Source organism: Mycosarcoma maydis, chromosome 22, assembly GCF_000328475.2.
Source record: "Mycosarcoma maydis chromosome 22, whole genome shotgun sequence".
In the NCBI taxonomy this organism is placed as follows: Eukaryota; Fungi; Basidiomycota; class Ustilaginomycetes; order Ustilaginales; genus Mycosarcoma; species Mycosarcoma maydis.
The window spans coordinates 296,206-323,902 of record NC_026499.1 but is presented as its reverse complement, the minus strand read 5'-3'; the positions used below and the strand labels follow the sequence as shown (position 1 = coordinate 323,902).

The window sequence follows — 27,697 nt, the reverse complement described above, 5'->3', positions numbered from 1 at the left end:
GAAAGTCTCGAGTCGTGAGTGTTGGTCTCTCCACTCACAACTCACACAGACTCACGTCTCACGTCTCGCGTCTCGCACGTCGGTATTCGGCGCTGTCATGTGTCAGTGACAGTGTTGAGTGTGTTCTCGGTTGTTTGGTGACAGCTGAGTTCGGATCCAAATGAAAGCAACCGTTCGGTCAAAGCTCTGATCTTCTCCGACCTATCCTACTACATCGCGGTCCAGCTCGACACTCGTACAGTATCGCATCAGCCCCACCAACGACGCTGGCTGCTACACGCTCGGTACAAGCTGCTACACTTGCTCCGTCTTGACATTCGCGAGGGTGGTTTGACACACTCGTCTGCCTCAGTGTACACCTCATACAACTTGTGACCCAAGCCACAATCTCACTACAACATCAATCGCTTCCTTCTTGGTCACCATGGAGGCGATGCGCAGAAAAATCCTTGAGGAGCAGCTGGCTGCCATTGAGCGAGCCAGACGCGAACACGAGCAACTACGCTCTTCCTCCAGTCTCGCCTCTGCACCTTCTGCTTCCGCTTCCTCTTCCTCTTCGTCTGCCAGCTCGAATCCGGCTATCTCCTCCTTGCCACATCGAAACAAGCATGCCCCACCCCCCAAAGTCAAACTCTATCAGCCGCCTCTCGTACCACATGTTCCGTCAAGTACTTATCAGCCAAGTAGCTCCCACACAAACGTCGCCACAGGCAGCGGTTCCCGCAATGATCCCATCGTCTTTGGCGAATCTTCGCCCATAGGAGCTGCCTCGCATCAGAGTCCTTTTCAACCCACCAGACCGTTTGAAGACACAAGCTCAACTCGTGCGCCTCTCAACTCCATCACTTCGAGCTACGCTGCCTCTCAGCCTTTTCGATCTCCTAACTCCAAATCCACTCAAGCACCCTTCATCTCGCCCAAAACCACTCCACCACCGCTGAAAAGCAACAATCCTTTCTATCATTCACCCCTAGCCCAACGCTCATCACCCTCCAAAGCCAAGCACGCACAGGCACAGTCTCTCTACATGAGTGACGATTACGACCCAACAGCTGCCGCGCCCTTCCGCACCGTGATTAGCGACAGTCCTGCCGTGGGCGCTTCCATCGATGCAGCAACGCGTGACAGGCAAATCCAGGATCTTGTCCACAACATGGTCAACGTCACCGACGTCTCGGACGACGCAAAGACGAGCGCACACATCCCTGGCCTCAAGTGCATGCTCCTGCCTCATCAGGTCCAAGGCGTCACATGGATGCGCGAGCGCGAAAAGGGAAAGGCTAAAGGTGGCATCCTTGCCGATGATATGGGCCTTGGTAAAACGGTTCAGACACTGGCTCTCATTGTCTCTAATCAACCGGGACAAGACTCGTCCACGATCGACCTCCAAGTGCCATCAGAGGATGCACCAGGCAAACGCGGAAAAAAAGCAGCGTCCAACGATCAGAACACTGTCGATGCACCAGCACCGGCACCATCTCTGTCCACCAGTCTTCTGCCTCGTCGAGACATGGCCTCCAAGACGACTCTTATCATCGCTCCTCTTGCCGTCATCAAACAGTGGGAGCGCGAAGTCGCCGAAAAGACACAAGCCGGTCTCAAGGTCTACCTCTACCACGGCCCTTCGCGTGCCAAGAAGGCTTCCTACTTTACCAAGTTTGACATTGTCATCACCACCTACACCACCGTAGCCAGCGAGTACGGCAACTACCTGTCCAAACTCGACGCTCAAGCCAAAGGCACACTGCCGCTCACCACTAGTTCCAAGTCCAAGCCCAAGTCCAAGTCCAAGGCTAAATCCAATCCAAAGTCCAAGTCGACTTGTCGCACCAATGCTCGCGCCCTCCCGATCGACTCGGATGCCGAGTCCGCATCCGACCATGGCGGAGTCGAAATCAATTCTGAGGATTCAGACGACTCTTTTGCAGATGCACCTACGCCAGCGAATGCTATCAAGAAAGTGATGTGCACGCCGCTCTTTGAGTCAGCCTGGCTTCGGATCGTGCTGGATGAAGCGCAAAACATCAAGAATCACAAGGCAAAGTGTTCGCGTGCGTGCTTCCTGCTCTCTGCCAATGCTGAATCTCGATGGTGCCTCACCGGCACACCGCTGCAGAACGACGCGTTCGAGATGTTTTCTCTGATCCACTTTTTGCGGATCCAGCCATTTGACGACTATCAGCACTTCAAGGAAAAGATCGGCGATCCGCTCAAGTCGAACAATCAGAATCGAGTGAATTGGGGCATGAAGCGTCTCTGCTTTGTGCTGCAGACCATCATGCTTCGGCGCACCAAGGAGGCCAAGACCGACGATGGCAAGCCTATTCTCAACCTCCCCAAACGCAATCTGGAGCTGCTCGAGCTCGAATTCGACAGTCCTCAAGAGAAGCAGTTCTACCTCGGACTACAGGAGAGGATCAGGCAAGCGTTTGAGTTGGCGTCCGGTAAGAAGGACATGATCGAAGGGCTTGTGCTGCTGCTTCGGCTGCGTCAGGCGTGTAGTCATCCGGCCATGGTCACGGGAAGTCTTCGCACGGATGCCGGAGCCATTGGCTCTGCGACTACTGGCGAGCCATTGTCGCAGCCATCTGGCAGTACTGCGACGGTTGAAGACGACGACGATGACGATGGTCTGGCAGCAATGCTTTCCGGCCTTAGTGTCAAGACCAAGCGCTGTGACCAGTGCAACGTTGAGATGGCTGCCAATGCCATACCCTGCCGAGACACACCCAATGTTCCAGGCGATCTCATGGCGGCTGTCAATTCGAATCTAGCCAAACGTCTTCTGTGCAACGAGTGCATCGCTCTAGCCACTAGCCACTCGCAAGACCTCTTCGCTTCGTCGTCCGGCTCCACAAAGACGCGAAAGATGCTCTCGCTACTTTCGCAGATCCGCGCAGCGGATGCGACCGAAAAGACGATCGTCTTTTCACAATTCACGTCGTTCCTCAACATTGTCGAACCACATCTGCAGCGTCATGGCTTCAAGTATGTAAGGTACGATGGTTCCATGAAGCCGCAAGAGCGCGAGTCGGCTCTGGAGCGGATCCGTAGCGATGCATCTGTCACTGTGATTTTGATCTCGTTCAAAGCAGGTAGCACCGGCTTGAATCTGACGAGCTGCAGTAGAGTGATCCTGATGGATCTTTGGTGGAATCCACAGATCGAGGAGCAGGCCTTCGACCGTGCACATAGGCTTGGTCAGACACGCGACGTCACCATCTATAAACTCAGTATCAAAGATACCGTTGAAGAGAGGATCTTGAAGCTTCAGGAAAAGAAGAGGGCGCTTGCCAAGGCTGCCTTGGAGGGAAGTAAGCTCGTCAAAGGTAATCGGCTTGACTTTAAGGAGATCTGGTTTTTGTTCAATGGTACCGATCGCTGAGTGCATTAGGGTTATGCAAGTAGATGTGGATTTAGGCTTTGTTCAGTGGTTACACGGTGGTGCGGAAACGAGTGTGATTGCGAGGTGCGAGCGTAGACGGTGGCGGAGATTGAGTACGCGTATGGAAAAGACAAGACCAGAGCGGAACTAGACCTTTTTGAGTGCCACCGCGTCGGCCCAAGGAGCGAAAGCGGCGAAGCGATCTAGCGGTGTTTCTAGCGGGTTGATGATGTGGAACGCGGGCTTACTATGGTAGTAGGGGTACCAGAAACGGTTGTGCGTCGCGTATCTCGTGTTCAACAATTGCTCCAAGGTGGCGTCTCGTTTGGCGCCGTTGTAGTGACGGATTTTCTGGAGGTGTGTGATAGCCTCGGGAGGCGTGAGGCGCACGTCTTGGTGGAGCTCATCGTGGATCGCATTTTCGAGGATGATGGCTGCGTTTTTATCGCGCAGCATCTGGCTGATGTATTGGATCGGATGCACTGCGTCGTGGAGATCTTTGTCGACTTGCGCATAGTCGGTGTTAGCGTGAGCCGCGTAGACGTCTTCCGAGTGTGCGGTGAGGGCGGGTGGGACGAGTCGCGCTAGTTCGCGCCACGCATGGATGCGTCTCTGCGTATTGGTGAGCATCACACTGTCCAGCCTCGGCGGCGGATCAGCTGCATCCCATACAAAGTGCGCCGAAGCACCCGTCTCGATCTGCCCACCAATCACGCCGCCAAACGGTGTCACGACGCGTGCCGGCCGCGACGATTCAATGCGGTGGTCCGCCGCCCACTGAACACGTGCTGCCAGCTGGTCAGTCCACTCGTGCTTTCGCAGCGCATCCAGCGTACCTTGCCAGTGCCCGTGAGACACAGGCATGTCCGAGAGTTGCGAGAGATGGATATTGATGTGCGGCAACGCTGCTTTCACACTCCACATTCGGTACGGCGCCACTTGGAGCGCTCCGGATGGTACGCGTGGCGTCGATGCACCAAATTCCTCCCATGCACCAGCGTACGGTGAAACGGGTGAGCCTGGTGACGAACCGCGGTGGTGGTGCGCCACGTTGTATTCGTCTGACAACACCACGTGCGGTGCATACTGCGTAGAACCCCGTACCCGAGCTTGCTGCGCCAACCGAACTGCTTCCAACTGAGACGCGACCTCTTCCAGCGCCAACCACGTAGGACTGTGTTGTCGGAACAGGCTCGATGCATCGTGGCGGTCGGGCATGTCGCTAAACGATGGATCTCTCCAGCCATTGTGTTGCGACATGGCTTCGTGCTGCCACGCACGCGGCGGTGGCGGCGGTTGCGGTCTTGCCTCAATCCTCGCTGTGCCTACACCAGCACGCGCATTGCCACCTTGCGCTCTACTGTCACCTTGTCGATATCCACCTTCGTTGAACCTCGGTCTTCGTCTTCCCGATGCGCGCTCCGCCACGATCCCTTTATCGCGTACACCTTTGGTCGGCAGCCCATCGTGCGTCGCCGCGGCGTCAGTCGACGTTTCTGCAGCGCTGAACGTGAACATGGGCCTTTCCCTGTTCTCGACCCTCTCTTCCTCCGCACCCGCTTCCGGGTGGCTGAGGCGCTGCTCGATGTACTTGAATCTCGAGTCGGGTTCGCGCAACTGCGATCGACCGCGCAACCACGCCAGCCGAGCAGCGATCGGATCTTCGTCGTTATAGATCACACGCGATGGAGCCGATGCTTCAAAGCGCAGCGACGCAGGTGCGCGGTACGACGTATGCGCACTATTGGCGTACGGTGATGAAGGTGCATTCGTGTCCCATTGCGCATCGGACGCGTAGTGTTCGCCTTGTTTGGCAGCGTGTACAAACGAACACGGCAAGATGGTGATGCAGACGAGCGTCAGCTGGAACAACAGCGTTCGGGGTGCGAGTTGCATCGTGTACATGAATTGCAGCAGAACGAGATGGTGATGGTGAGCGAGAGACAAGGGTGCAGAGAGAATCAAGCTAAAGGCTGCTTAGAGATGCAGACCAACTGGTTCCAGTTGACGCATATCGACCGACGAGACGAGATATGAATCCTTCAGCCCACCTTACCAGCCGTTGTATCCAATCGAGCTTCGATCCCACCCGACCCTAGCTCTCATGCAAACACATATTCACGTACGCCTGCATCGATCCCGCTTTCTCGCCGACACCGATACCGGTATTACCATGCTCCTTCAGCACGTCCTCCTGGAAAACATGCCAGTCGTATGTCGACGCCACTCTCTAGCTCCGCGACTTTTCGCTCTCGCGTGCACGCACTTTAACATGCATCAAAGCCTCTCACGTCTCATGTCTCACGTCTCATGTCTCACGTCTCACGTCTCGTGTCTCACGTCTCGTGTCTCACGTCTCGTGTCTCGTGTCTCGACGCTCGTGTCTTGCTTAAGCATCGATGCTGATTGCAATACGCTCAACGTGAGGTCAAACTCGAGCGATCCAGTCGTGAGTGTGTGGGCGACACTCGAGATGAAAGCCGAGATGTGAGAGGTGCTCCAAATAACGGATTTCACGTGGGTGTTTATAGTGGGTTTGCTATTGCGAAACTGAACGAGCAAGCAGCGCTCGGGCCAAATCGTGAATCACGCATCGGCAGGGTTTTTGCGCGCAATTCATGATTCACGATTGTGATTCACAGATGCCTCTGACCACCACTTGGAGCAACGTCGTCGTCGACCACAAACGCCCCAATGTCGACACCATCTCTAGGCACACTGCGAACATCGCTGCTGAGTGCCGACAGCTTTCACCCCACACTCTTGATCACGCTGCCATCGCCCAATGTGCCGGCCAATTTGCACTCGCAGGCATGCGACGCGAACCTGCTCGTGCACTTGCCCAGTGGTGTCTTCTACGACCCGTTCACAGCAAGCAACACGATCATCAATGGTGGTGCGAGGAAAGCGAGGCGAGGCGAGGTGTTGACTGACTCGCGCGTGGAATTGGAGGCGGCGGTGGGATGGACAGCTCGTCCATCTGCCAAGGCGGAGCGACAGTGGTGGGAGCGAGCCGAGGCAGACGAGAGACGAAGCGTGGATATGCAGGATGTACTGTCTGCCGCGCTCAGGCAGGCAGCCGGACAGGTGGTTACAGACCAGCTGCCGGTCAAGTTAAGTCTGGATAAAGACAGAGCCCGAGTCAAGGCAAGCGATCAAAATGGCAAGCAAAACCAAAGCCAGACGTTTAAGCAGGAACGAAGCACAGTGGTGATCCCGGTTCCTGTAGACGAGTTGTTGACCGCCGATGGGCTGTTCCAAGTGCACGTCCCACTGCATGTCCGCTACCATCCTCCAGCCACGCGCGATACGCGTGAGCCGTCTGGTGTCACCCTGATACGCGAAATCGCGCCCTCCTCCCTCCGCCAATTGTACTACCATGTACTAGAACGATTAGGCCACTCATCCACGCGCCCGTCGACCTTGAACCAGCATGCGAAAATCACGCTTCTCGCACCGAATTTGTACATCTCGTGCTCAGACACATCCTCAACCCGCTCACCGGCGTCCCTGCTTCCACCATCGCATGCACACCTCCAACCGCAACTGATGGCGCACCTCACCTCCACCGGCACGCAGGCAAGACACATTGTTGCTCTCGCGAGCTCATTAAAGAATGACCGTCTAGCGTTGAGGGTCCCAGTGCCAGATGCAGCGGTGTTGGACGCAGTGCACGGCGTGACCATGTTGACCGTGGTAGGCGCGGCGGTGACGGTGGCGTACCATTTGTTGGTCAATGTTGTGCCGCTGTTGGAAGGAGTGGAGAAGCTAGGCTAGAAGAGAAGTTAGGCCAGAAGCGGGTGTATATTAGATGAGACAAGAATAGAGCCAGAGAGAAAGAGCAAATGCGATGGCTGTGTGGAACCACATACGATGTGCTATGCGAGCTTATGTGGGACTATGTGAGTGAAGACTAGCACGTTTCATGAGACGCGCAATCGAGCCAAGCGGTCCAGCAGACGGTGGCGGGCGGCGGGGATTTACGAAGCAGCCAACTTGTGCTGACCGGTCAGCTTAACCACTTGGGCATCTTCCATGCCGTTTGCAGCTACTGTTTCAGCTTGCATCTTCTGAGACTGCTGCTGTGACTGCGAAGAGACGAGCTTTTGTGCGCGCAATTTAGCGTCCTCCTTCCTCTTCTTGTGCGCTGCCATCTCGCGCTGTACCTCTCTCTCCGCTTCCTCATCCTCCTTCTCGAGCCTCTCACGTTCCTCGTGCTCTGCTTTCGCATCGAGCTCTTGGAATCGCCCAGACTCTTGTGCTGCGGCCATAGGATGTCGTACCTGCATGACACCTGTCTTGTTCATGCGATCAAAGAGCACGAAAAGCCGTTCGGCTTCTGCCTCCTTTTCCTCTTCGGTCATACGGCTGATCTCGTCCATGGCCTTTTCTTCTTCGGTGGGCTCGTATTCGCCCGTGATCGGATCGATAGACCTTCCGTTGGAGTCAGCAGTGGCCGAGACTCCAGAGGGCAAGGCCGAAGCGAGACCGGTGTTCATGAGGAAGCCTGCACATGGGCCATATCCAATTGCTTCTGTCATCTGCCTTGCATCTCCGTTGCAGAGAGAGAGCAGCAACTCGCCCGATGCTCGTGCAGGCCGCGAAAGCGTGACGGACGACATGAGCCTCACCAATCTCCCGAGCACGTCAAGTCGACGATCGAGAGCAAGACTGCGATCGAGATCAGATGGCAAGAGAATCGAGACGAGCGTTGATCGAAGCGAGTCGTCCTCCGCAGCCGTTTTTCGGAGAAGAAGAAGAAGTGGTTCTAGGGTGTCTTCGAGATCGATGCCATCAGATGCTGCTTTTTGCTTGACGGCTTTGGCATCGACGTCTTCGGGAATGCGCCTACCGTCGTCGCCTGTGACAGGTGTGGCAAAGTAGCGGGCCAGCGAACGGTCGGCAAACATGACGAGCCGGCTGAGGTAGAGTGGTGCAGACTGGAGGGCCTGGGTAGACGAGACAGATATCGGAGCGGTGAGTGCAGTCGAAATGACAGCAGAGGGCGTACTGTCGGTGGAGATCTCGTCTTTGAGGTTGGCAACAGGGTAATTAAGCAGATCAGCGATGGCATGTGTGAAGGGTGGCATCAATGGCACCGAAGGAGGCAGTGGAAGTGCGGTGATGACAGAGACGAGTGGTCGGAGCATGCCGAGGAGCTCGATATGAAAGCCTTCACCGAGGATTGGACCTTGTAGTTCGGCTTGCGGCGTTGACGTTGATGGATCCGTTTCTGGCTGCTGCTGGTTTGCTTCTGCTTGGATAATGCGAGGATAGTAGAGACAAACGTTGAAATGTGCTTTGAGCAAATCGGAAAGCGCCATGTTGAGCTGGGCTTCGGTACCACTGGCTACGAGAACAGAGGAAGCAGCATTTGGATTGGCAGCCTTTTCGAGCATGGCTTTGACGAGGGCTTCAACGCATGCAGCCTCGATACCGATGACATTGAGAGAGGTGACGGCAGTCTTGTTGAATGGTGACTCGAAGAGCGTGCTGAAGAACAAGAGACGCGCACCAAGGAAGAGAATGTCTACGGGCGTGTCTTGAGGTCTCGAGAGAAGCGCTACAGCGACGTGGCCACCTCCGACATCCTGGCTGGAGAAGGGGAGTCGAGCATGTTCGTTGAGAAAAAGGACATTGTTGAGACAGCGCAAGGCCATGTCGGTGATGGGCCAGTCGGGATCGGCACTGGTGTCATAATCCTCGCCGCCGCTGTCTGAAGACGGAGCGTCTTTGTCCTTGGAATGGCAACGGTCGGATTGGTGAGAGCCACGACGGCTGACGGCACGGCGCAGGGACTTTGCTATCGACCCGAGTGTGTAAGCGGGATTGGGAGCTGACGGGATGGAAGAAGACGAGGTGGACGAGGCAAATGCACCTTGTTGAGAAGTTTTCGGAACGCGCTGCTTTGGGAAGTCGACCTGCTGCAAGAGAATGCGGAGTGCTTCTGGTTTGGCGAGCGGTGCACTTCCGCCGGGTAAACGGCTGAGCTCCTTTAGCAACCTCAAGGCAGAAAGCCTAATGTGCGAGTCCCAGCGAACATTGATCCTTGCGTTGAGGAGATAATCGCCCTGGCGTGTACCTGATGCGGCTGCAATGTCGTTGAGGACAGCCGTGGCCAGTTTGGACCGACTTGAGTTGCTGACGGAACCTAGCACTGGAAGACCGCCAGTGAAGAGAGCATCGAGCCAGCGATGTGTCTGTGTGGGAGAATCGACTCGTGCGGATGAAGGAAGCGAGAGGTACTCGCGGATGGTGTCAGACATGCTAACGGATGATGACGCTGGAATGCATGGGTTTGGAAAAGAGTGAAGCGAATCTTGAATTGGTGGATGGGCAGTTGCCGATCAGTGTACCAGGGCGTCAGTTATACGCTGCATGTCCTGGTTTGCGGGCAAGGGCTGCGATGTGCGTGGATGGAGATGTCGAAGAGGATGGCAGCAATTGGGTTGGTGATGGTGGTGATGATCCGAGATTCACGATTGCAGCTGCGGCAAATGAAAGGAAGCGAAACGCAAGGGACGATGGCGTAGACTCCACGCTCCGCTCTTTTGACTCACGACTGTGACAAACCAAATCGAGACTCACGACTGGTTCGCTCAATCACGAATGCAGACAACAGCCAGATAATCGGATGACCCGGTAGCACGGCTTGATCAATGGCACAGCAGCCACCATCGGAAGCACCGATCCAACGCTTGTGACTGAGCAAGCCTTTCTTTCGCCTTGAGCGGCTGTGCGGACCTCGACAACGGTCTGTGCATTACATAGCATTCCAAGCCGTCGAGGCAGGAAAATCATCACTCTGGCAGCTCAAGCATAATTAAGCTGAACTCGGGAAAATGGCCGATGATCTCGTTCGCATAAGTCACCCCATGGACGATCAACCCAGCGCAGATCCGACGCTACCAATCGTGAATGTGAACCACGAATTACGAAGGCCAAATTTGTTTGTGGTTAGCCTCTTGCGATTCAAGATTCGTGATTGTCAAGATGAAAAGACTGCGTCCCAGCCCTCGTCATGCGTCGTGCGTCACAGCGTGCGTAACCCTAGCTTCTATAAGAGTGGACTACGAGTAGGCTGACACTCGTGACTGTGCGAAATGCTGTCCATAAGTGACATGCACGACGGACCAATCACGCATGGCATCGAAATACTTTGATGGGTGACGTGGGTTAGCCGCCTACAACTCTCGGTCAGTGCGCGCACACACTCACTCACACTCACACTCACTGTGACACACACACTCTCTCTTTGAAGTTGAACGAGGGTTTAAGTGCTGTTGGCTCTGTAATTCAGCTCTTCTGAACGGCGCTTTTACTTGAAGCTTAACTGCTATACCAAAAGGGTGTCTAGACAACCAATCGGATTTGGATTGTATTCTTCAACTCTTTCTGGTGCTCTCGTTCAGATTCCCCGTGCTTCCGTGAGAGCTTTTTCGCCCCTGGAAACAGTACCGGCTCACCCGATATCGCTTGCCAACAACATTTGGCCATAGGTAACACGTAACTGTAATTCTACAGTACAAGTTGTTGGTAGTCGTGAGTATTATTAATAGTTCAGCAAGCCTTGAAGAGCATGCATCTTTGAGTGATTCGTGATTCAAAGGCACATTTCTCACACGCTCTTGCATCCCGTGACGCGTCGTCTCCGCCTTTAACTTAAAGATCCAACACGCCGCAAGCCTCCACCTGCAGCAAATCTCATCTTACATGTGACAAATCGAGAGCAACACAACACACACCGTCCAGGTGCCTCATTCCCAACTCCCCAAACTCAACCCAGTCGTGAGTTTGTGATTGTGAATCGTGAATCGTGAACCGCCTGTCAGAGCACTGTAAAAGCGCACCACGCAAGACATCCCGTCGGCCTAACAACTCCAGCTGGAACTGTCGCGCCAAAGTCGAGTCCGAAAGACGGACGATCCGGACAATCACGAATCATGAATCGTGAATCATGCCGCTGCCACCAGCGACGAATCGCAACCACGAATCGCCGCTGTGACTTCATAGAAGTACAGAATGTAAATATATACATATATATACAGTATATATATCAATTCAAAGAAGACAAGAAGACATTCAACAACAACAACAACAACAACGATCGCGGACGACGAACCGTGACTATTTTGAAGAGCCTAGGCAGAGGAGCCGATTAAGAAATAAATAAATACTGTAATTAGAGTATAAGCAAATCAGCGTACAAAAGCGCAGGGTTCATATTAGGGGCCAAAAAAGCAGAAGATCACACTCGTGACTACACGTCGGCAAGCATCGAGAGCAAGCGGCTGCAGTCAGAGAGAGAGCCAAACAACACTCACAGCGGGTCAAACGTGAAAGAAAGCAGCCAATTCACGGTTGCCTATTCACGATTCACAAATCGTGATTGCCTGTCGTTTGCTCCATGTACTTCTTGGAGCTGCTGCTCAACTCAACGTGGCAAAGTCACATACCTCATCAATGCTTTCCATTCCTAGCCAGATCCCTTCCTAATTGCCATCGCATGGCTCATCACAGCTCTGTACAAAGCTCAGTCAGCCAGTCTGCGGGCAGACCGAGACCAGGACCCCCCAATAGCCGCTCGCTGTCTCTCGCCGCTGCAGCCAGGGCGTCTCTCTCCTGGTTCATCACTACCTACGCCTCAACGGCCGAGCGCAGCCATACGCCGAAATGCACCGCATCCTAGCATCGCCTCGCCGTCACGTATGATCACCACCCGCATCCCAGTACTCAGAATTTTATCTCAACCCTCTCATCACCAACTCCTTGCGCTGTTTCGGATGTAGTCCATGCACTTGCCATGATCACACATACACCTCGGACGGAACCGACCGTATCGGCTTCTCCGTCCACAAGCCGTCAATCGCTCAACCAGCCAAGATCGCCGATCACCCCAAATCGATATCGAGCAGCTCCTCCCATCAACCAGTCGCTCCCATGGACAACCTCGTCTCGTCGCAGTCCCGTCGTCGAACGTGTAGAAGCAGAGTCACCTTCCCACAGCTCCACCTCCAACTGGCAGGCAAGCATCGAGCTGTCACTCACCACTCGTCGCCGTCTCATTCGAAAACCGTTACCTCAGCTCCCTTCGCCCCAGATCAACAAAGCGGATCAAGCACACGATGCAGAAGGCCAGTGGGTCGATTCAGCTGCTCTCGATGCTCAGTTTCAAAAGGCAGACTCTTGGTGGCCAGAAGCGCTTCCCCAAAAGCACACTCCCGCTTCATCGTCCTCTTCTAGCCAGTCCAACCCCTCTGCACGTACACCAATCTCCCATGATGGCCATGGACTAGACGAACAAAGCCTTAGACATCTCCTTACCATTCTTCACTATGCCGCACTCAGGTACGATTCAAAGGCTGCCTCTGCATATGATGATGATACCATTCGAGGTAATCCTGTCGTGTCAGCATCAGGCACTTACAAGAAACCGTCGACATCCAACACCGCCTCCTCACCGACTTCATCTGCCAACAACGCCGAGCAAGGCATTTACAAGCTCGACGAAGCAACCCTCGACAGTCTTTACCGAGCCTTGCAAACTGCCTTCCAACATCTCTCACAAAAGCATCTTCTCGGCGCACTGCAACGCACCGCTTCCATTCGGTGGCGCGCCGAGGCTCAACTACGTAATGCTACAGCAGCTCAAGCAGTAGAGTCCAATAGTGGCCTCTCATCCAGGTGGGCTCGCTTTGCATGGCCTGCTGCCGCTTTGGGCAAGGCATACAAGGAGGCACAAAGGAACGTCCTGCCTCCACTCCCTGGCGAGAGCGCCTTTTCAGGTCTCGCTTCACCTTCTCATTTCCAGACTACCCAGGATCACTACGCTGCGCTCTACGCCGACCCAGACCATCGCATCCGTAAGAGGGATGTTGCAGTCAAGATTTTGAGCAACGCCGTCTGGTTCGTTCGTAACTATGGTCCCGTCGCAGGCGTCGAAACTCTCCAAGAGCCCCACAACGGCTCTGATGGCAAGGACCCCGTCGATGGACTTGCACCTCCTCCGCTGTCTTCCTCCAGGCGCACGTCCGAGAATCTCCTCAAAAAGAACGCCGGGCTCCCCAATTTCCTGCCCAAGTCGAGTGCCACCACCGCAATCAGCGGTACAGCCACGCCCGACAGCAGTCGATCCGACGTGCCCCGCGCGCCCGCCACGCCCGCTTTGCCCGCTCTGGAAGCGTCGTCATTGCCAACCTCTGCAACGCCAGCCATTCCGACATCCGTGCAAGATTTCACCGCCGTCACTGCATCTTTGTTCACCCAGCAACTATCCAGATCACCCTCAGTGTCTACCTTGGACCATGTACCCAGCTCTACTTTGCCTGACAACAGTCAGAGATCCGCACCTTCGAGCGAGACAGCGACACCTTCTGCACCTGCACCTGCACCTGCGCCTGCCTCGGCCGACGTCAACACGGGCGAAAAGAGCAAAGCCATGAAGCACCTCGCTTCCCTGAGCGCTGCCGCTGGCGCCGCCATGCGACAAAAGGCACAACACGCAGCTACAACTGCCGCAGCAAATGGCACCAAACCAGAAGATTCGGTCGATGCAGTCCTCGCTGCTTCTGCCGCTTTGCGTCCTCAATCCAGCCGACCCAGTCTGCGCTCCTTTGCCAGCCAAGCTGAAGCAGCCGAGACCGATGCACTCGAGAGGGCCGAGCGCGAGCATCTGGCCAAGATTGGTCAAGGCTGCGATGAATGGGCCAAGATGGTTGTCTGTCGCCTATGCGCTTCCATCTCAGTCGCCGATGCCCCTGATAATAAGCGTCGTCGAAGGTCGGGAACCATTACCGCTAGAGATTTCAATAAAGTAACAGCCACTGCTCAAGAGGCTGACATAGGTTCCAGTATCTCGACAAGGTCTGATATGACGGCCAAAGCAGGCACAGTCGACCATGTCCTCCCGAATAATGAGGCTCAAAAAAATGCCGACCCCCACATTGAGGAGCAAGAGATTGGTTCAATTGCATGGAAGGCTGACCTCTATGACGGCGATGAGCTCTTTGCGCATCACTGCGCTTCGTCGCATGACCGCAGATCCAGTGTTTCGCCTCACGATGAAGATGAGCGTGTAAGGCTCGTCGGTGGTAGCTTCGTCTGTCGTGTCCAGACGGAAGAACAAAAGCAGACTCTGGTCGAGCTGTTGGAGCTTGCCCTCTACGTCGGCATGTCGATGCTTCTTGAGTCCAGCTTCCTTAGCGATTCGGATGCAGCTCGACCCAAGATCCTCAAGGTGCCAGCGCGCACCACTTCGACAATTGATGCACCGCAGCAAGGCGCCAGCCTCGTCCACCAGCCTTCCCCTTCTCGTTCAAACTCGCAACAGAGCCTGGATAGCCGTCCGCGGTCCGTCTCGGGCGCCAGCAGTACTTTGCACACCTCCAACTACGCAGTATCCACTCGCCAAGCAGACGAACCCCTGCATGAGGCCGATTTTGCTGTTGCTAAGTTTGGTCCCAGGAAATGGACCAAAAGCTTGTGGGGCAAGATCGGTCAGCTTCCGCTTGCATCTGCCGAGCCCACTGCAAATTTCTTCGCAGACAGGCCCAGCACCAGCGATGGTCATGCAACATCAACAAATGCTCCTCGAACTTCACTCACAATGCAACGTTACCACACGGAAAGCGTAGCAAATGGCTCGCCATCCACCGCGACCAGGAAAGCCCTCTTCAAAGCCGGCGAAGAGCCAAAGCAATCCATCGCCGCCAGAAAAGCGGCGCTGTTTGCCAATACGCCCAATCACTCTGCCCCCTCCTCACCGTCCGCGGGTCGCGTCGCGACTGCTGATCCAACAGTGCACTCGAACAACAAGGCACATGGTTTGGTTGGAAGACTGATGAGTGCCTTTACCAGGCCATCGTCCTCAGATCCCTCGCGAGTAGATACTGCTGTGTCTGATTCTGAGGCAAGCGTCACCTCCCAGGCTTCTGCCGCGGGCGGATCACAAGTGATACTCAATGACCACGATCCCACGTCGCGGTTTCGAGCACCGAAGATTTTGGACAGGATGACCAACTTTCAAAAACTTCGACTCCAGCCGAAACCAAGGCTCGCTTTTCCCCTTGAAAGCCCCAGCCCAGCAGCACTCTCCTCCTCCCCAGAGCTCTCGATGCTCCTCTGCTACCAATATCGTATGGATCCAAATCAGGCAACGTTCCCAACCTCTGCTTACCTGGCCGCCTTCCATCGTTTACAGTTGTTGCGCTTCTTGGCCGATCAACGTCGAGATCACCTGACATTTGCCTCTCCCTCGCACGGCATCTCCGCCTCGGGCGATCTGCTGCCCTTCGTCGGTGTGCAGACGCTGTCCTCGTCTTCGGCATGGAGTGCAATCTTGTTACGCGGACAGCAACAACCGCAACACCAACCCGACGAGCGCAAGGGCACTAGGCCAGTCCAGCTCGTGTCGTACGAGCTCCTCTCCAGCAGTGGCTCCGCTCCGGGCCTGTGTCGTGAAGAAGTTGCTTTCTATCAACGACTGAGCAATAGCCGAGACGTGCCTCTAGGTCAGGTCATCGAAGAGCTTGGCATCCGTGCCTGCGCACTTGAAGCAGACGGTGATGTTGCTGCAAAGGCTGCACACGACTCGCGCGTTGTCAGTGGGAAGAGTCACATCGGCGTGACCAAAGATCGTAGCGATGCTGCGGCGGGACAGCGGATCAACAGTGCCTACGATACGCCCGAACAGCGCTTGCAATTTATTCATGGATGCTGCCGTATCAAAATCGTTGCCACTGTGCTGCCATCAAGGCTCTACGAGAACCAAGCCGAGGTCCTGACGCAGCGTGATACGGATTCAGATGCTGAGCAGAATTTGCAAAGCGCAACGCTTTCTTCCCCATTGCTACCTACTAGGTCTCGAGAGTCTGACGTGTCTGCCATCGCCGCTGCCTCTCATACGGACAAGGAGGCAGCCAACACCGCATTTGCTGTTGCAGAGACGGCCGTACAAGTTGCAGAAAGCGGCACGACACGGCCACTGGTTGATCAACGTGGAAGTGCGAGCGCCAGCGGCATCTGGATGTGGAACGCCAGCGCCCAGAGTGGCTGGCAGAGCAAGGCAATGCCCATGTCCGAGTCTACTTATCTTCTCTCCTTTGCTCGTTACTTGGAAGCCATCTCGTACCATCCCGCTCTTCGCCGAGCTGCTGGATTGGAACCTGCAAGTGCCAAAGGTTATGGCGGCCTGATTACTGTACAGCAACAGCTTCGTAAAGGCAAGAACGAAGATAGCCGCAGCATTGCAGAGGGTCCCAATCTGCTGCGCTTCTTCCGAAGCGGCCGTTCGCTGGTCAAGGTACAGGTGCAGCCTCTGGTCCTCTATGACCTTCACATAGAAGGACCTTGCCTCAAGACGAGTGGCGAACGTCGCCGCGAGAGAAAACAAAAGCAAGTGCAAGCGGAAAAACGCCGATTCAAGCAGATCGCTGAACAGACCAGACTCGAAATTCAACGCTTTTTCGCTTCCGTCAAGAGCAACACGTCCAAGCTGGAAGATGTGGTTGTCTCGCGCGATCTTGACGAAGCCGGTAAGACGATCCGCAGAAAGTCGACAGCCCAACAGGCAGAGACGCCGGGTATCTTTTCAAATTCGTCCAGCGCGATGATGTCAGAACAGGTTGCTGAGCCGCTGAGTCTGCTCACCAATCTACTCTCGTCGCTCCGTTCGGACGAGTTTGAGCTGTACGAAGCTCTGCAAAGGACCTTCTTCCTAGACGGCATCAATGACGTCCGAAAAGCTTTCGTTGACCGCGCCAAGTCGGCCAAAAACCGTCTTACCGCGTGGACCAAGAAGCATCTTAGCAAGAAGGAGCAGACTGACTTTGAGACCTCACCCTACGACGAGCCCGAATATTTCGATGCAGGGCGCCGCGTTTTTCCTGGAAGTTGCTTCATCATTCGCGACGACGAACCACTCTCCATCATCGCCTATTCACTCAGTTCGCGCGATTTCCGCGCCGAGATGGGGACACTCGCCGATCGGCCGCAAGACACCGCAGGGTACATGGGCAGCAGAAATGACGAACACGTGAAACAATGGCGCAGCGCTGTGATGGACGGTAGCGAAGCAAAAAGCAATGGCTCATACCTATCCACCTCTACCGCCAGCACTGCAACAGCTGCGTCGATGCTGCTCACGGATAGGTCCATGCGCAAAGTGCCGCTTGCTCAGCTCGACCCGGACAAGGACGAGGTGTTTTATGATGCTGAACCCGTGCGCGCCGTGCTAAAGCGCAAGAAGCGCGGACGCGAATCATCAATCTTGTCACTGACGCTGAGACGCGTAGGCTCCACCATCTCGGAATCACAAGGCGCCGGTTATCAAGCCATGACCGCGAATGGAAGGCCTCCATCCTCAGCCGGCTCGATCAAGGAACCTGAAGACGATGACGACGATGATAGCGATGACGGTGATGACGACAATATGGACGAGATCAGGACCGACGGGCGCAGCTCGACAACCTTAAGCTCTACCGGCGGTCAGGACACCACCCTGAACCCGCAGCGAACGCCTTTGAGACGGCCCTCTGCAGCTCACCTGGATCGAGCAACGCCGTCACCAGCCTGGCCAGGTCTGCACAGTCCGGGCAGCGTCTCGGCGCTTCGACGCACTTTCGAGCTGCGTTCGCAGTCTTCCTTCTCGTCGATTCCGGACCGAAAGTCTTCGATCCAGCTGCAGCGGCCTGGTCAGTCCACCGGCACAAGTACGATCAGCAATGCAAGCACGGACCTCACCTTCCAGGCACAAGTCTTGCCTATATCGGGCCGTCCCGCGTCACTCGCCAGCATCTTTTCGTCAGAGAAACCAGATTCGACGGCTGCAGATTCGCGATTCAGCGGCGTGGCAACTCGTGTTCATGGAACGGCTGCATCCCCGGGCCACCCTCGTTCGGCATCTAAGTCACGTCGACCATCCTCTTTGGTATCTGATACCTCGCGCGATGTGGACAATGTCAAACTGTTTTCTGGAACCTCTCCTGCGGCAAAAAACGGTCGCAATACTCATCGGTTGGGACCGCAACCCGCATCCACGGGCGAGGGCGTCGCAAATACGGATACTCAATCGTTCGTTTCTAACAGCACGCTACCAGGATCTCAAGCAGCCGAATCGCCACACATCAAGCACAATCTGGTGCACAGTAGCACCAAGATCTCTTGTGTCTCGTGGTTTGCCGAAGAATTTGCGGCGCTTCGCGAGCGCTGGGGAGTCGAGCACGACTACGTGCAAAGTCTATCGCGGTGCCAGCCATGGATCGCGACGGGCGGCAAGTCGAAGTCGGCGTTTTTCAAGACCGCCGATGAGCGATTCATTGCCAAGCAACTGCTCACTGTGTGGAGTATCGACGAGAAGGAGGCATTCCTCGAGTTTGCGCCCGCCTATATTCGCTACATGATGAACTCTGCTATCAACGATTGCCCGACGCTGCTCGTCAAGATTGCAGGCGTATATAGCATCAAAATCAAGGACATAAAGACGGGCGAGACGAAGCTCAAGATGAACGTAATGCTGCTGGAGAATCTGTGGGCAGGTGACGGCGGCAAGTCGATCCGATTCGATCTCAAGGGGATCCGCGATCGCAAAGTCAAGCTCAGTGCTCAACAGCAACAGGATCTGCAGCAGGCTTCGACCAACGCAGCGGTCAACGGACAGCCGCTCGTTGATGTTTCTGGTGGAGCAAAAGGTTCGACGGTCCAAGGATCGGCAACGACTGCTATGAATTCAGGTGTGATGTCGGCGGCGTTGGACGAGTCCGAAAGCTCCGGTACGGGCGCTGCGAGTGCAGGTGGGGCGTCTAGCGGTGGTAGCCAATGGAGCTCGAGTCAGACAGGAGAAGCTAGAGCAGGAACAGGGGAGCCCAAACCGGCATCTTCTTCATCGAGTTCGAGCGCCGTCTGGTGGGACAGTGAATGGATCGAGCGATACCGTCAGCGGGCATTTGTACCCGAGACGCAAAAGGAGCTCTTCCTGAGGGCACTGCAGAACGACACGCACTTCCTGACGGCCTCGAACGTTATGGACTATTCACTGCTCCTCGGAGTTATGGAACGACCTATTCGGCAGGACGACATGTATCCGTCGGCAGCGCCAGACGCAGCCGAAGCAGCCAATGCGGATGAAGCACCGGAAAGACCCTCGTTTCGATGCAGGATCGTTGACTTCCTCGGTGCGTTCACCTTGGCCAAGCAGCTCGAGTCTAGCTCGAAGAAGGCACTCAAGGGACAAGAGGCTAAAGGCAACGTGACGATCTTACCGCCGGGCGAGTATGCGAGTCGATTCTTGTCGGCCATGGACAGCTACTTTATCGGTACACCTTGTCAGCCTCGGATGGATGCTCAGTATGGGTTCGACGGGATGTGTGCAGAGGTGGCGGGTGGTCAAGCTGGGGCGGTTCAAGGCGGCGGTAGCGGTAGCGATGCTGGTGTAAGACGTCCTCGGCTTGCCTCAGTGTTGTAGAAGCACAGAAAGCTCTGTTTGCGGATGATTATGAAGGAGATTTGCAAGACACAGAGATGTTGGGAAGAAAAAGATGGATGATTTTGTTTGTGAATTTGGTCGAAGCGTGGGTTCCGGCTAGAAGTACAAGGATGAGTGAAGCTGAGACAAGAAGTATCGAGTAACGAGTGGGGATCAAGGATTTGACGAGTCATGGTGGAAGGCGGGGCTGTGGAAAAGCGAGTGTGGTCTGGTAGTGAGGTCTGGTTCTGCTGCGTCGTCGTCGTCTTCTTCATCGTCATCATCGTCATCATCGTCGATGATCTTTGTACCCGTTTTGGCTCTCTTTTTCTGTCTTGGATTGGATTCCTGATCCATCCTGTATCTGCTGAGGTAGACTCTGAGGACCTCTTCGTAGTTGTCAAAGCCTAGGACGCGCATTGCGTAGAGGATGTCGTCGCCGTTGATGGTCTTTCGTTTTTCGGCAGCACATTTATCCGAGGCTTCAGAGGTGATGAAGCTGATCAGTTCCGAGACGCACGCTTGAACGCATTCTTTGGCGTCCTTTGCGATTTTCGCATTTTCCGGTAGCGATCGTTTCATGATTCGCGAGATATTGGCTATGGGTAGATCCGGGTCGGGGAAGAGTGCTGTGTACGTGGGGTGCGAGGCGAGGTTGGAGAGATCGATCGAGGTTGTGGACGATGGTGTAGAAGTGTCATGATTCGATGCGGTGGTGGAGTGGTGGAGGTGCGAGTGTGTGTGTGTGTGTGAGGCGGGATTGGGCGAGGGAGACGCATACGAGACTGGTGTGCAAGTCCCAGAAATGGGCGCATCGAGCAAAGTAGATGCGCCTATCGGCGTCGAAGTGGACGTTGATGTCGACATGATGCACCACTTTGATTATTTGCAACCCAGTACACTGAGTCGGAACATGGATTGTTCCGCTGTCCAGATGGGTGGTTCCAGCGAAACCTCGTATACAAAGCACGCTCTAGTCCGTCGACAATTCACACCCACCTTCGTCGAAGCGTGTGACTGCACTACCAAGACCAAGCTATACAGATCGCAAAGTAGAGTATCGTATACAACTTTCGAGCTGTTCCGAGACGTGGTTGTTTGTGCTGAAAGTGATGGTGGTACAGAGCAACAAGCTGCACCTCGATCTGGGAAGAAAAAAACTATTCGTGATTTCTCCACACGCATCTGCCGCGGAGCAACTGCAACTGCAACTGCAACTGCACTCACAACCGTGCTTTGCTACTTGTGACTCACGACTTGGCTGCTTCGCTGCACCGTTGCAGAAGCATTTGAGGACCCTTTCGCGTTCACTTTTCTTCCGAACTGTAACGTAACTCGTAACTGACTTACCTCGTAAATTCCAACCAAATTCACGGTTGTGAATTCACATTGTGACTCACGTGATGCAACGCTCCGACTTCCGAAGCCTTCCGCTTTGCACAATTACGAATCGTGAATCGGTCGTGAATGGTGAGTGCTGCCATGACTCACGTCCAAACTCAATTTACTGGCACAGTGAGCGTAAGCTGTGCAGACACCGAGCGGCGCTTGCACGGACGAGGCGAGGTAGAATGTATGGGATGCTCCAGTGAGCCAAATGCTAGATGGATGAGATTAGTAGGATGGAAACAATCAACTCTCTATCGGGCCAAGGGGAACCTTGTGTGGTTTAGACTGCTGCATTTACTAGTGCTGCTGCAGCTGCTTCTTGTACGGAATCACCAGCTTGGTGACAAAAAGACTGTGCAACCTCGTGTCTGGAGTCAATTCAGGATGGAAGCTGGTCATCAGAATGTTACCCTGCCGCAAGGCGACGATCTGCGAATCGTGGTCGGGTCTGCGCGCCACGTCCATCCTGGGATCGCGCTGCGCTACATGAGCGGAAACCGGACGGTTCGAAGGCGATGCGGGTGTCGTCACGGGTTCCGGTAGGGTGGCAAGGATCTCGATGGGAGGTCTCTTTTGTGCTGAGCTGATCGGATCCGAGGTGTCGTAGAGCGGAGGTGCGACCACGATGCGCAGTGCTGGGTCTGCGATGGTCGTCTTGGCGAGCGCTGGTTCAGAGGCATTTGCGGGTAAATCTGCTGTTGCGCTGATCGGTACGGCGTTGGTGTTGGTGACGGGAGTGCGGACTGAGTCGGCAAGTGTGTTGGGATCTACGCGTTTGACGAGCGTAGGTTGATCGACAGCCACCTTTTCGAGATCGCTGGGTAACAACAAAGCGTCCACTACGGGGGCTCGAATGAAGACACCATTGAATAACTCTTGGGGTCTATCCAAGCCGTGGATCTCCAAGCCGGTCTCGAACGAATCGATCTGCGAACCAAAGCCGTTTCTGCCGACTCGTACGTCTACACCGCCGATCAACTGCTGACCGCCCTTCTTGCCTCCACTCGCTTCTCGGGCGAGCATGATCATACCTGCACATGTGCCCCACACAGGTCGTCCGTCACGTACCCATTTGCGCAAAGGCTCCAGCAGACCGATACGTTCACAGCCAAGCGAGATCGCGGTCGACTCGCCGCCGGGGATGATGAGCGCATCGCAGTCGGCGAGTTGTTCCGGTGTACGCACGAGTGTGCTACGAATGGTGTGGAGCGGGTGCAGCGTGTTGAGTCGATTGATGTGAGAAGCATGTTCGCGGAACGCGCCTTGGATGGCGAGCACACCGACAGTGATGTTGGAGGACGACGAGGAGCTAGAGGCAGCCCAAGGCGAAGGAGTGGCATTGGCGTCATTGCTGCCATTGATACCACTGCTGAGGGCGGCGCCCGTTGCCACACCGATTCCAGCCATCTTGCTGCAGACACGGGCTGAGAGCGCGCGCAGTTCTCAAAATAGGAGGAGGAGGAGAAGCAAAGCAAAGCAAGACAAGACAATCACAGAATGTAAAGCGTCACACTCGTGACCCTCGTCTTTGTTGGCTGCCAACCTCGCTCTGACTCACGACTCGAGCAATTAATCGTGAATGTGTGTGGGTGTTAGGATGGGTGAATCTTGATTGTCAGCGCAGTCACGGAATCCCAAGTCGTGAGTCACGAGTCTTGAGTCTTGTGAGCTAAGCAACGAAGCCAAGCCAGAAGCACAAAGCCAGCAACAGCACAACGCACAACGCACAACGCACAAATTCACGATTTGTGATCAGTCTTCTGTGAGTCTCGATTCACGATGGGCATTTAAGCTGTGAACTTGGACGCTGTAACATTGATACGTTGTTTCAAATCGTGAATCACGAATCACGAATCACGAATCACGAATCACGAATCACGAATCGACAACCATGAACGCTCGGTTCGGGTCCGAGTTTGAAGCACACGAGAAGAACAGAGAGGCGCACACGGGCCAAAACCCTGACACAAGTGGAATAGCCTCTTTCCATCTGCCTTCCTTGTCGCTCAACCTGCCTCCTCCATCCATCCAACAACAATCTCGACGCGCGACAGTACAACGTGGAATCACTGCATCGGTTGTATTTACCGAGCTAGACAAGCATTCCCACCATGCCGCCTCGCAGCAGGACGCTCGACCTTCCCGTCGCGGTCAACGAGTCGATTTCGCTTGACCTCGACCCTCTCCCTCCTGCAGAGGATATCCAGGTCTTTTTGGAGGCGCTTGCCTACGAACGTCCTCCATCCAAGTACTGGTCTCGCCTCGCAACTCAGCTTTCCATCGAGAACCGTATTCCGGAAGCCATCCAGGTCTGCGCCCAAGGCGTTCAAGTACTCGCCCCTCACAAGCCTGCCGAGACCATCCCGCTTCGTGGCCTCCTTGCCGCTCTTGCGCTCAAGAATGCTAGAAAATCGCCCAAGATCATTCTCAACGATGCACGCTACCAGCGTCTTGCAAACCAGCAGGTCAAGGATGCTTACTACAAAGAGTCTTCCGCCACTCAATCCCAGGCCAACGTCCTGGACCCCAAGCATCATCTCAACCAGCTTTCCAGAGCCATCTTTCTCACGACCACCGGCCAAAATGAAGGCGCTCTAGTCCTTTTTGACGTTATCCTCAACCAGCATCCCAGACATGCGCTCGCTCTGCTCGGAAAAGCTTGCATCCTCTTGCGAAAACGTCAGTATGCTCCCGCGCTCAAACTCTACCAGCACGCTCTCGAGGTCAGCATCCTTGTCCAGCAGAAAGCCGACACCGACGCCGACAAGGCCACCACTCTCGGCTGGAGTGGACCTGACCCTCGTGTCGGTGTCGGTCTCTCTCTCTGGGGGCTCGGCCATCACGATGCTGCCAGAAAGGCGTGGAAGCGCGCCATCCAAGTCAATCCCAACAACGCCGCAGCTCACCTTCTTCTCGGAATCACCAGTCTCAACTTGGTCAAGCAAACTGCCCGACTGGTTCCTGGCACCTTTGGCGCTCACGTCGAGAGATCCGAGGACGAGGCTCGCGAGCTTGCTTACACTGAGGGCATGTCCAGCCTGCAGGAATGTTGGAAGCTCGACAAGAGCAACCCAACCGCCGCCATCGTCATGTGCGAGTACTTTATCAACAATGCTACTCAGACCATTAACAATCCAGGCCCTACTGCTCAGCTAGAGACGGCAGCCATGGCTCACTATGCTACCGCCTTCAAGCTTGCAGAGCATGCCATCCAGTATGCTGAGACACGCATCGGTGTCAACCACGCCCAGCTCGTCTATGCTCGTGCTTATCACCTCGCCTCGCAGCTTTCCATCAATGCCACTCTGCCCGAGCTTCGTCTCGAGGCGCAGCGGTACTACGCACGAGTTGTCGATGACGTAACCCGAATCCTTTCCTCAGGTGCTTCCGGGGCGAACACGGCAAACAACGCTCAGCTCCACCTCTACCTCTCTCTCGCCACGTTGGGCTTGGCTCAGTGTCAGATTGCCAATCGCGATCCTCTAGCGGCAATCAACACGCTCGATGCACTCACCTCGAGGCCCGCCAACTCTGTCTCGTCTACGCAGACCATTGAGCTTTCGCTCCTTGCCGCTAGTCTGCGCGCTCAGTCGCATCCTGGTGCCACCGCCTCTGAGCGACAGGCGGATGCAGAGCGCGCGCGTATCATTCTCGATCGCGCAATTCGTCTCATCGAAGCCGCAAAGCTCGACGCTTACGGACCACAGGCTCTCTTTGGCCACCCAGACGAGTTCCCTTCTGGTGCGTCTGCTGCTACTTCGGCTGCTACTGCAGACTCCACGGCCGATGTGCCTGCCGCCCTTGCCAAAGCATCCTTGTCCATCCGCACTGAAGACCTCTCCAAGACGGCGCTCGAGGCTATCGCCAGTCTTGGATCTGACCCTCTCACGCGCGTCGAGTTCGCCGAGCTACTCCAGACCGAAGACCTTGCTCGAGCTTCGACCGCCTATGCAGAGGGCCTCGAGCTGGCCAAAGCCAAGGCAAGCACGCGTCAAAGCAATCCCGATTACATGGACTCGGACGACGCTGCCACCGATGTAGCTCTGGTGACGAGTCTCGAAACATGCCTCGGCGCTGTGCTTGCTATCCGTGCCACCGACATTCCTTCCACTGATGTGCAGCGCCAGGAGCAACGCTCTTGGTTGCTCGAACGATCCCTGTCACTCCTTGAATCAGCCGTCAACGCTGCTGCCAACGCTGTCAACACTTTTAGTGCTTCCGCCGCTTCTGGGCCCGCCACAACGGCTCGCCTCGAGGCGCAGAGGACCGTCGATGCCGTCAAGCTCATCGCTTCTTACAACCTCGGTCGTGCCAACGAGGCTGCCGGCAATGTCGACGTTGCTCGTCAAGCTTACCATTCACTTTTGAGCGCTCACCCCGAATACACTGACGCCAAAGTTCGTCTTGCGATCCTCAACGTCACCAAGCCTGCGGCCACTGCGCCCGGTCCTGACTCTGTGGCCAAATTCAAAGCGCTGCGCGACACCACCAATGCTCTGTTGAAGGAGGCACTCGACTCGGACCCAGGAAACCTCGATACTCGCTCCACCTACGTCTGCTTCCTCGCTGGCGAATTCGCGGGCAGCCCTACACCTTCGTGGGTGGCCATCAAGGAGTTTACTGCTCAGCTCTTTTCGAGTTCTTCCAAATCCGCTGTTGAAAGCGGTCGTCGTGACGCTCATACGCTTTCATCGCTCGGCTGGACCTACTATCAGCTCGCGGTGCATGCTGCTGGCGCGTCAGCCAAGGCGGACCGCAGCAAAAACATGATGCGAGCTACCGATCTCATGGACAAGGCGCTTGCAGCCGATCCACGCTGCGCCTTCGCCGCTCAGGGTATGGCGATCCTGCTCGTCGAAGACGCGTTTGCCGAGACGGTGGGGGGCACTTCGCTTACACTTCCTACGCTAGGAGGGGCGCCGGAAGAGCGAAGGAAGAAGAATGCCGACGAAGCGCTTGCGATTCTATCCAAGCTGCGCGAGATGAAGGACGATGGAAGCGTTCATGTTTGCATCGGCCATGTTCTCATGCAGAAGGACGAGTTCGAGCGTGCACACAAGTCGTACGAGCTAGCTTCCAAGCGTTTTTTCAACGAAACCAATGCTGCTGTGATTCAGTACGTGGCGAGGGCCGAATACGCGATCGGGATGAAGACCAAGTCGTTCGGCAGTCTGCAGAGCTCTCTGGCGCATCTTGAACAGGCTCGTGATCTTGTCATCAGGGAGCGTGGCCCTGAACACCCCGAGTGTCGTCAGATCGAGTACAACTATGCGGTGACTGCACAAAAGGGTCTGCAGATGCTATTTGACCTGCAAAAGGATCGCAAGACGGCCGAAGCGCTGCGTGAGGCCATCACGGCTGTGCAGCGTGTTCAGCCGCTGCTTGTTGCACCTGTCGATGCGAGTGCACCTCAACAAACACCGTTGGGCAAGGAAGGTGTGTTGCTCGACGCGGCCAAGCGCGGTCAACTGCTGTGGATGTCAGCCGAGGTGGTCGAGCAGCGAGGCAAGTACGGCGCCTCGTCCTTGCTTCAACGAGCCGCTCAGGCCCTCGCTGACCAAGAAAGCTACGAAGCCGAGATACGCAAGCAGAAAGAGGCGGTTGCAGCTGCACGTAGAGAGAAGGAACTCGTTCGTGAGCAGGAACGCATCCGCAAACAGGAAGAGTACCGTGCGCAGATCGAGCAGATGGCTGAAAAGCGTAAAGCACTGCGTGAAGAAGCGGCCAAGATCGAGTACCTTCGTGAAACCACGCCGGAGAAGGAGCCCAGACGCCGAGCCAAGCGGGACGACGTCACTTCGGGCGAAGAGGATGCGCCCGATGCGATGGCTGAGAAGGGCAAGAAGCGAAAACGTGGTGGTGCGGGTGGCAAGAAGAAGAAGGGAGCAAAGAAGAAGCTGGACATGATCGAGAGTGACGAGAACGACGATAGCGAGGACGAAGGTCTCTTTGGTGGTGCGGACAGTGGAAGCGAAAGCAGCGATGCAAACGACGACGAGGATGGCGATGACGAAATCATCCGAAACGGTGCCAAGATGCTTGCTGAACAAGGCCAAGGTGAGACTAGCACCACTCGCAGCGGCAAATTGTCCAAGCTTTCGAAGCTTGCCAAGTCGAAAACCAAGTCTCGTAAATCCTCGTCCAAGTCGGAAGCGAAGAAGAAGCGTAAGAGTCTCAAGCGGGCCAAAGCGCGCGACACGGACGACGACGACGATCTTGATGAGGCAGATGCAGATGCCGGCTTGGATGGGCACGACACCGATGCCGACGCGGTGCGAACGCAAAGGAGCCGAAAGGGTGTATTTGACGAGAGCAGCGACGAGGATGACGACGAGGTGGACAAGAGAAAGTCTTCGGCAAAGAGGACCAAGAAGGCCCGTGTGACCAACGATATGATTGACAGTGACGAGGAGATGGCGCTTCTCAACATGGAGTAGAAACGCGCCAAAAACTTGTGCGCTTGT

General features: G+C 55.4%; 8 protein-coding genes across 8 annotated transcripts; 4 read left to right on the top strand and 4 right to left on the bottom strand.

Annotated features, from left to right (window-relative positions):
• Positions 1–424: 424 nt before the first annotated feature.
• Positions 425–3,385, top strand: UMAG_06243 (uncharacterized protein; the record flags this gene model as incomplete). Its single annotated transcript, XM_011394290.1, has 1 exon — positions 425–3,385. The coding sequence occupies one exon, from the start codon at positions 425–427 to the stop codon at positions 3,383–3,385; it is 2,961 nt and encodes a 986-aa protein (XP_011392592.1).
• A 147-nt stretch (positions 3,386–3,532) lies between these two features.
• On the bottom strand, positions 3,533–5,281 carry UMAG_10972 (uncharacterized protein; the record flags this gene model as incomplete). The annotated part of the gene is made up of 1 exon (XM_011394306.1): positions 3,533–5,281. One exon carries the CDS (start codon positions 5,279–5,281, stop codon positions 3,533–3,535), a length of 1,749 nt encoding a protein of 582 aa, XP_011392608.1.
• A 798-nt stretch (positions 5,282–6,079) lies between these two features.
• UMAG_06241 (uncharacterized protein) lies at positions 6,080–7,162 on the top strand (the record flags this gene model as incomplete). Its single annotated transcript, XM_011394289.1, has 1 exon — positions 6,080–7,162. One exon carries the CDS (start codon positions 6,080–6,082, stop codon positions 7,160–7,162), a length of 1,083 nt encoding a protein of 360 aa, XP_011392591.1.
• A 203-nt stretch (positions 7,163–7,365) lies between these two features.
• On the bottom strand, positions 7,366–9,651 carry UMAG_12329 (uncharacterized protein; the record flags this gene model as incomplete). The annotated part of the gene is made up of 1 exon (XM_011394344.1): positions 7,366–9,651. One exon carries the CDS (start codon positions 9,649–9,651, stop codon positions 7,366–7,368), a length of 2,286 nt encoding a protein of 761 aa, XP_011392646.1.
• A 2,537-nt stretch (positions 9,652–12,188) lies between these two features.
• Positions 12,189–19,844, top strand: UMAG_06239 (uncharacterized protein; the record flags this gene model as incomplete). Its single annotated transcript, XM_011394288.1, has 1 exon — positions 12,189–19,844. One exon carries the CDS (start codon positions 12,189–12,191, stop codon positions 19,842–19,844), a length of 7,656 nt encoding a protein of 2,551 aa, XP_011392590.1.
• A 174-nt stretch (positions 19,845–20,018) lies between these two features.
• On the bottom strand, positions 20,019–20,711 carry UMAG_10971 (uncharacterized protein; the record flags this gene model as incomplete). The annotated part of the gene is made up of 1 exon (XM_011394305.1): positions 20,019–20,711. The coding sequence occupies one exon, from the start codon at positions 20,709–20,711 to the stop codon at positions 20,019–20,021; it is 693 nt and encodes a 230-aa protein (XP_011392607.1).
• Positions 20,712–21,530: 819 nt separating this feature from the next.
• Positions 21,531–22,640, bottom strand: UMAG_10970 (uncharacterized protein; the record flags this gene model as incomplete). Its single annotated transcript, XM_011394304.1, has 1 exon — positions 21,531–22,640. One exon carries the CDS (start codon positions 22,638–22,640, stop codon positions 21,531–21,533), a length of 1,110 nt encoding a protein of 369 aa, XP_011392606.1.
• A 704-nt stretch (positions 22,641–23,344) lies between these two features.
• UMAG_06237 (uncharacterized protein) lies at positions 23,345–27,670 on the top strand (the record flags this gene model as incomplete). Its single annotated transcript, XM_011394287.1, has 1 exon — positions 23,345–27,670. One exon carries the CDS (start codon positions 23,345–23,347, stop codon positions 27,668–27,670), a length of 4,326 nt encoding a protein of 1,441 aa, XP_011392589.1.
• Between the last annotated feature and the right edge of the window lie 27 nt (positions 27,671–27,697).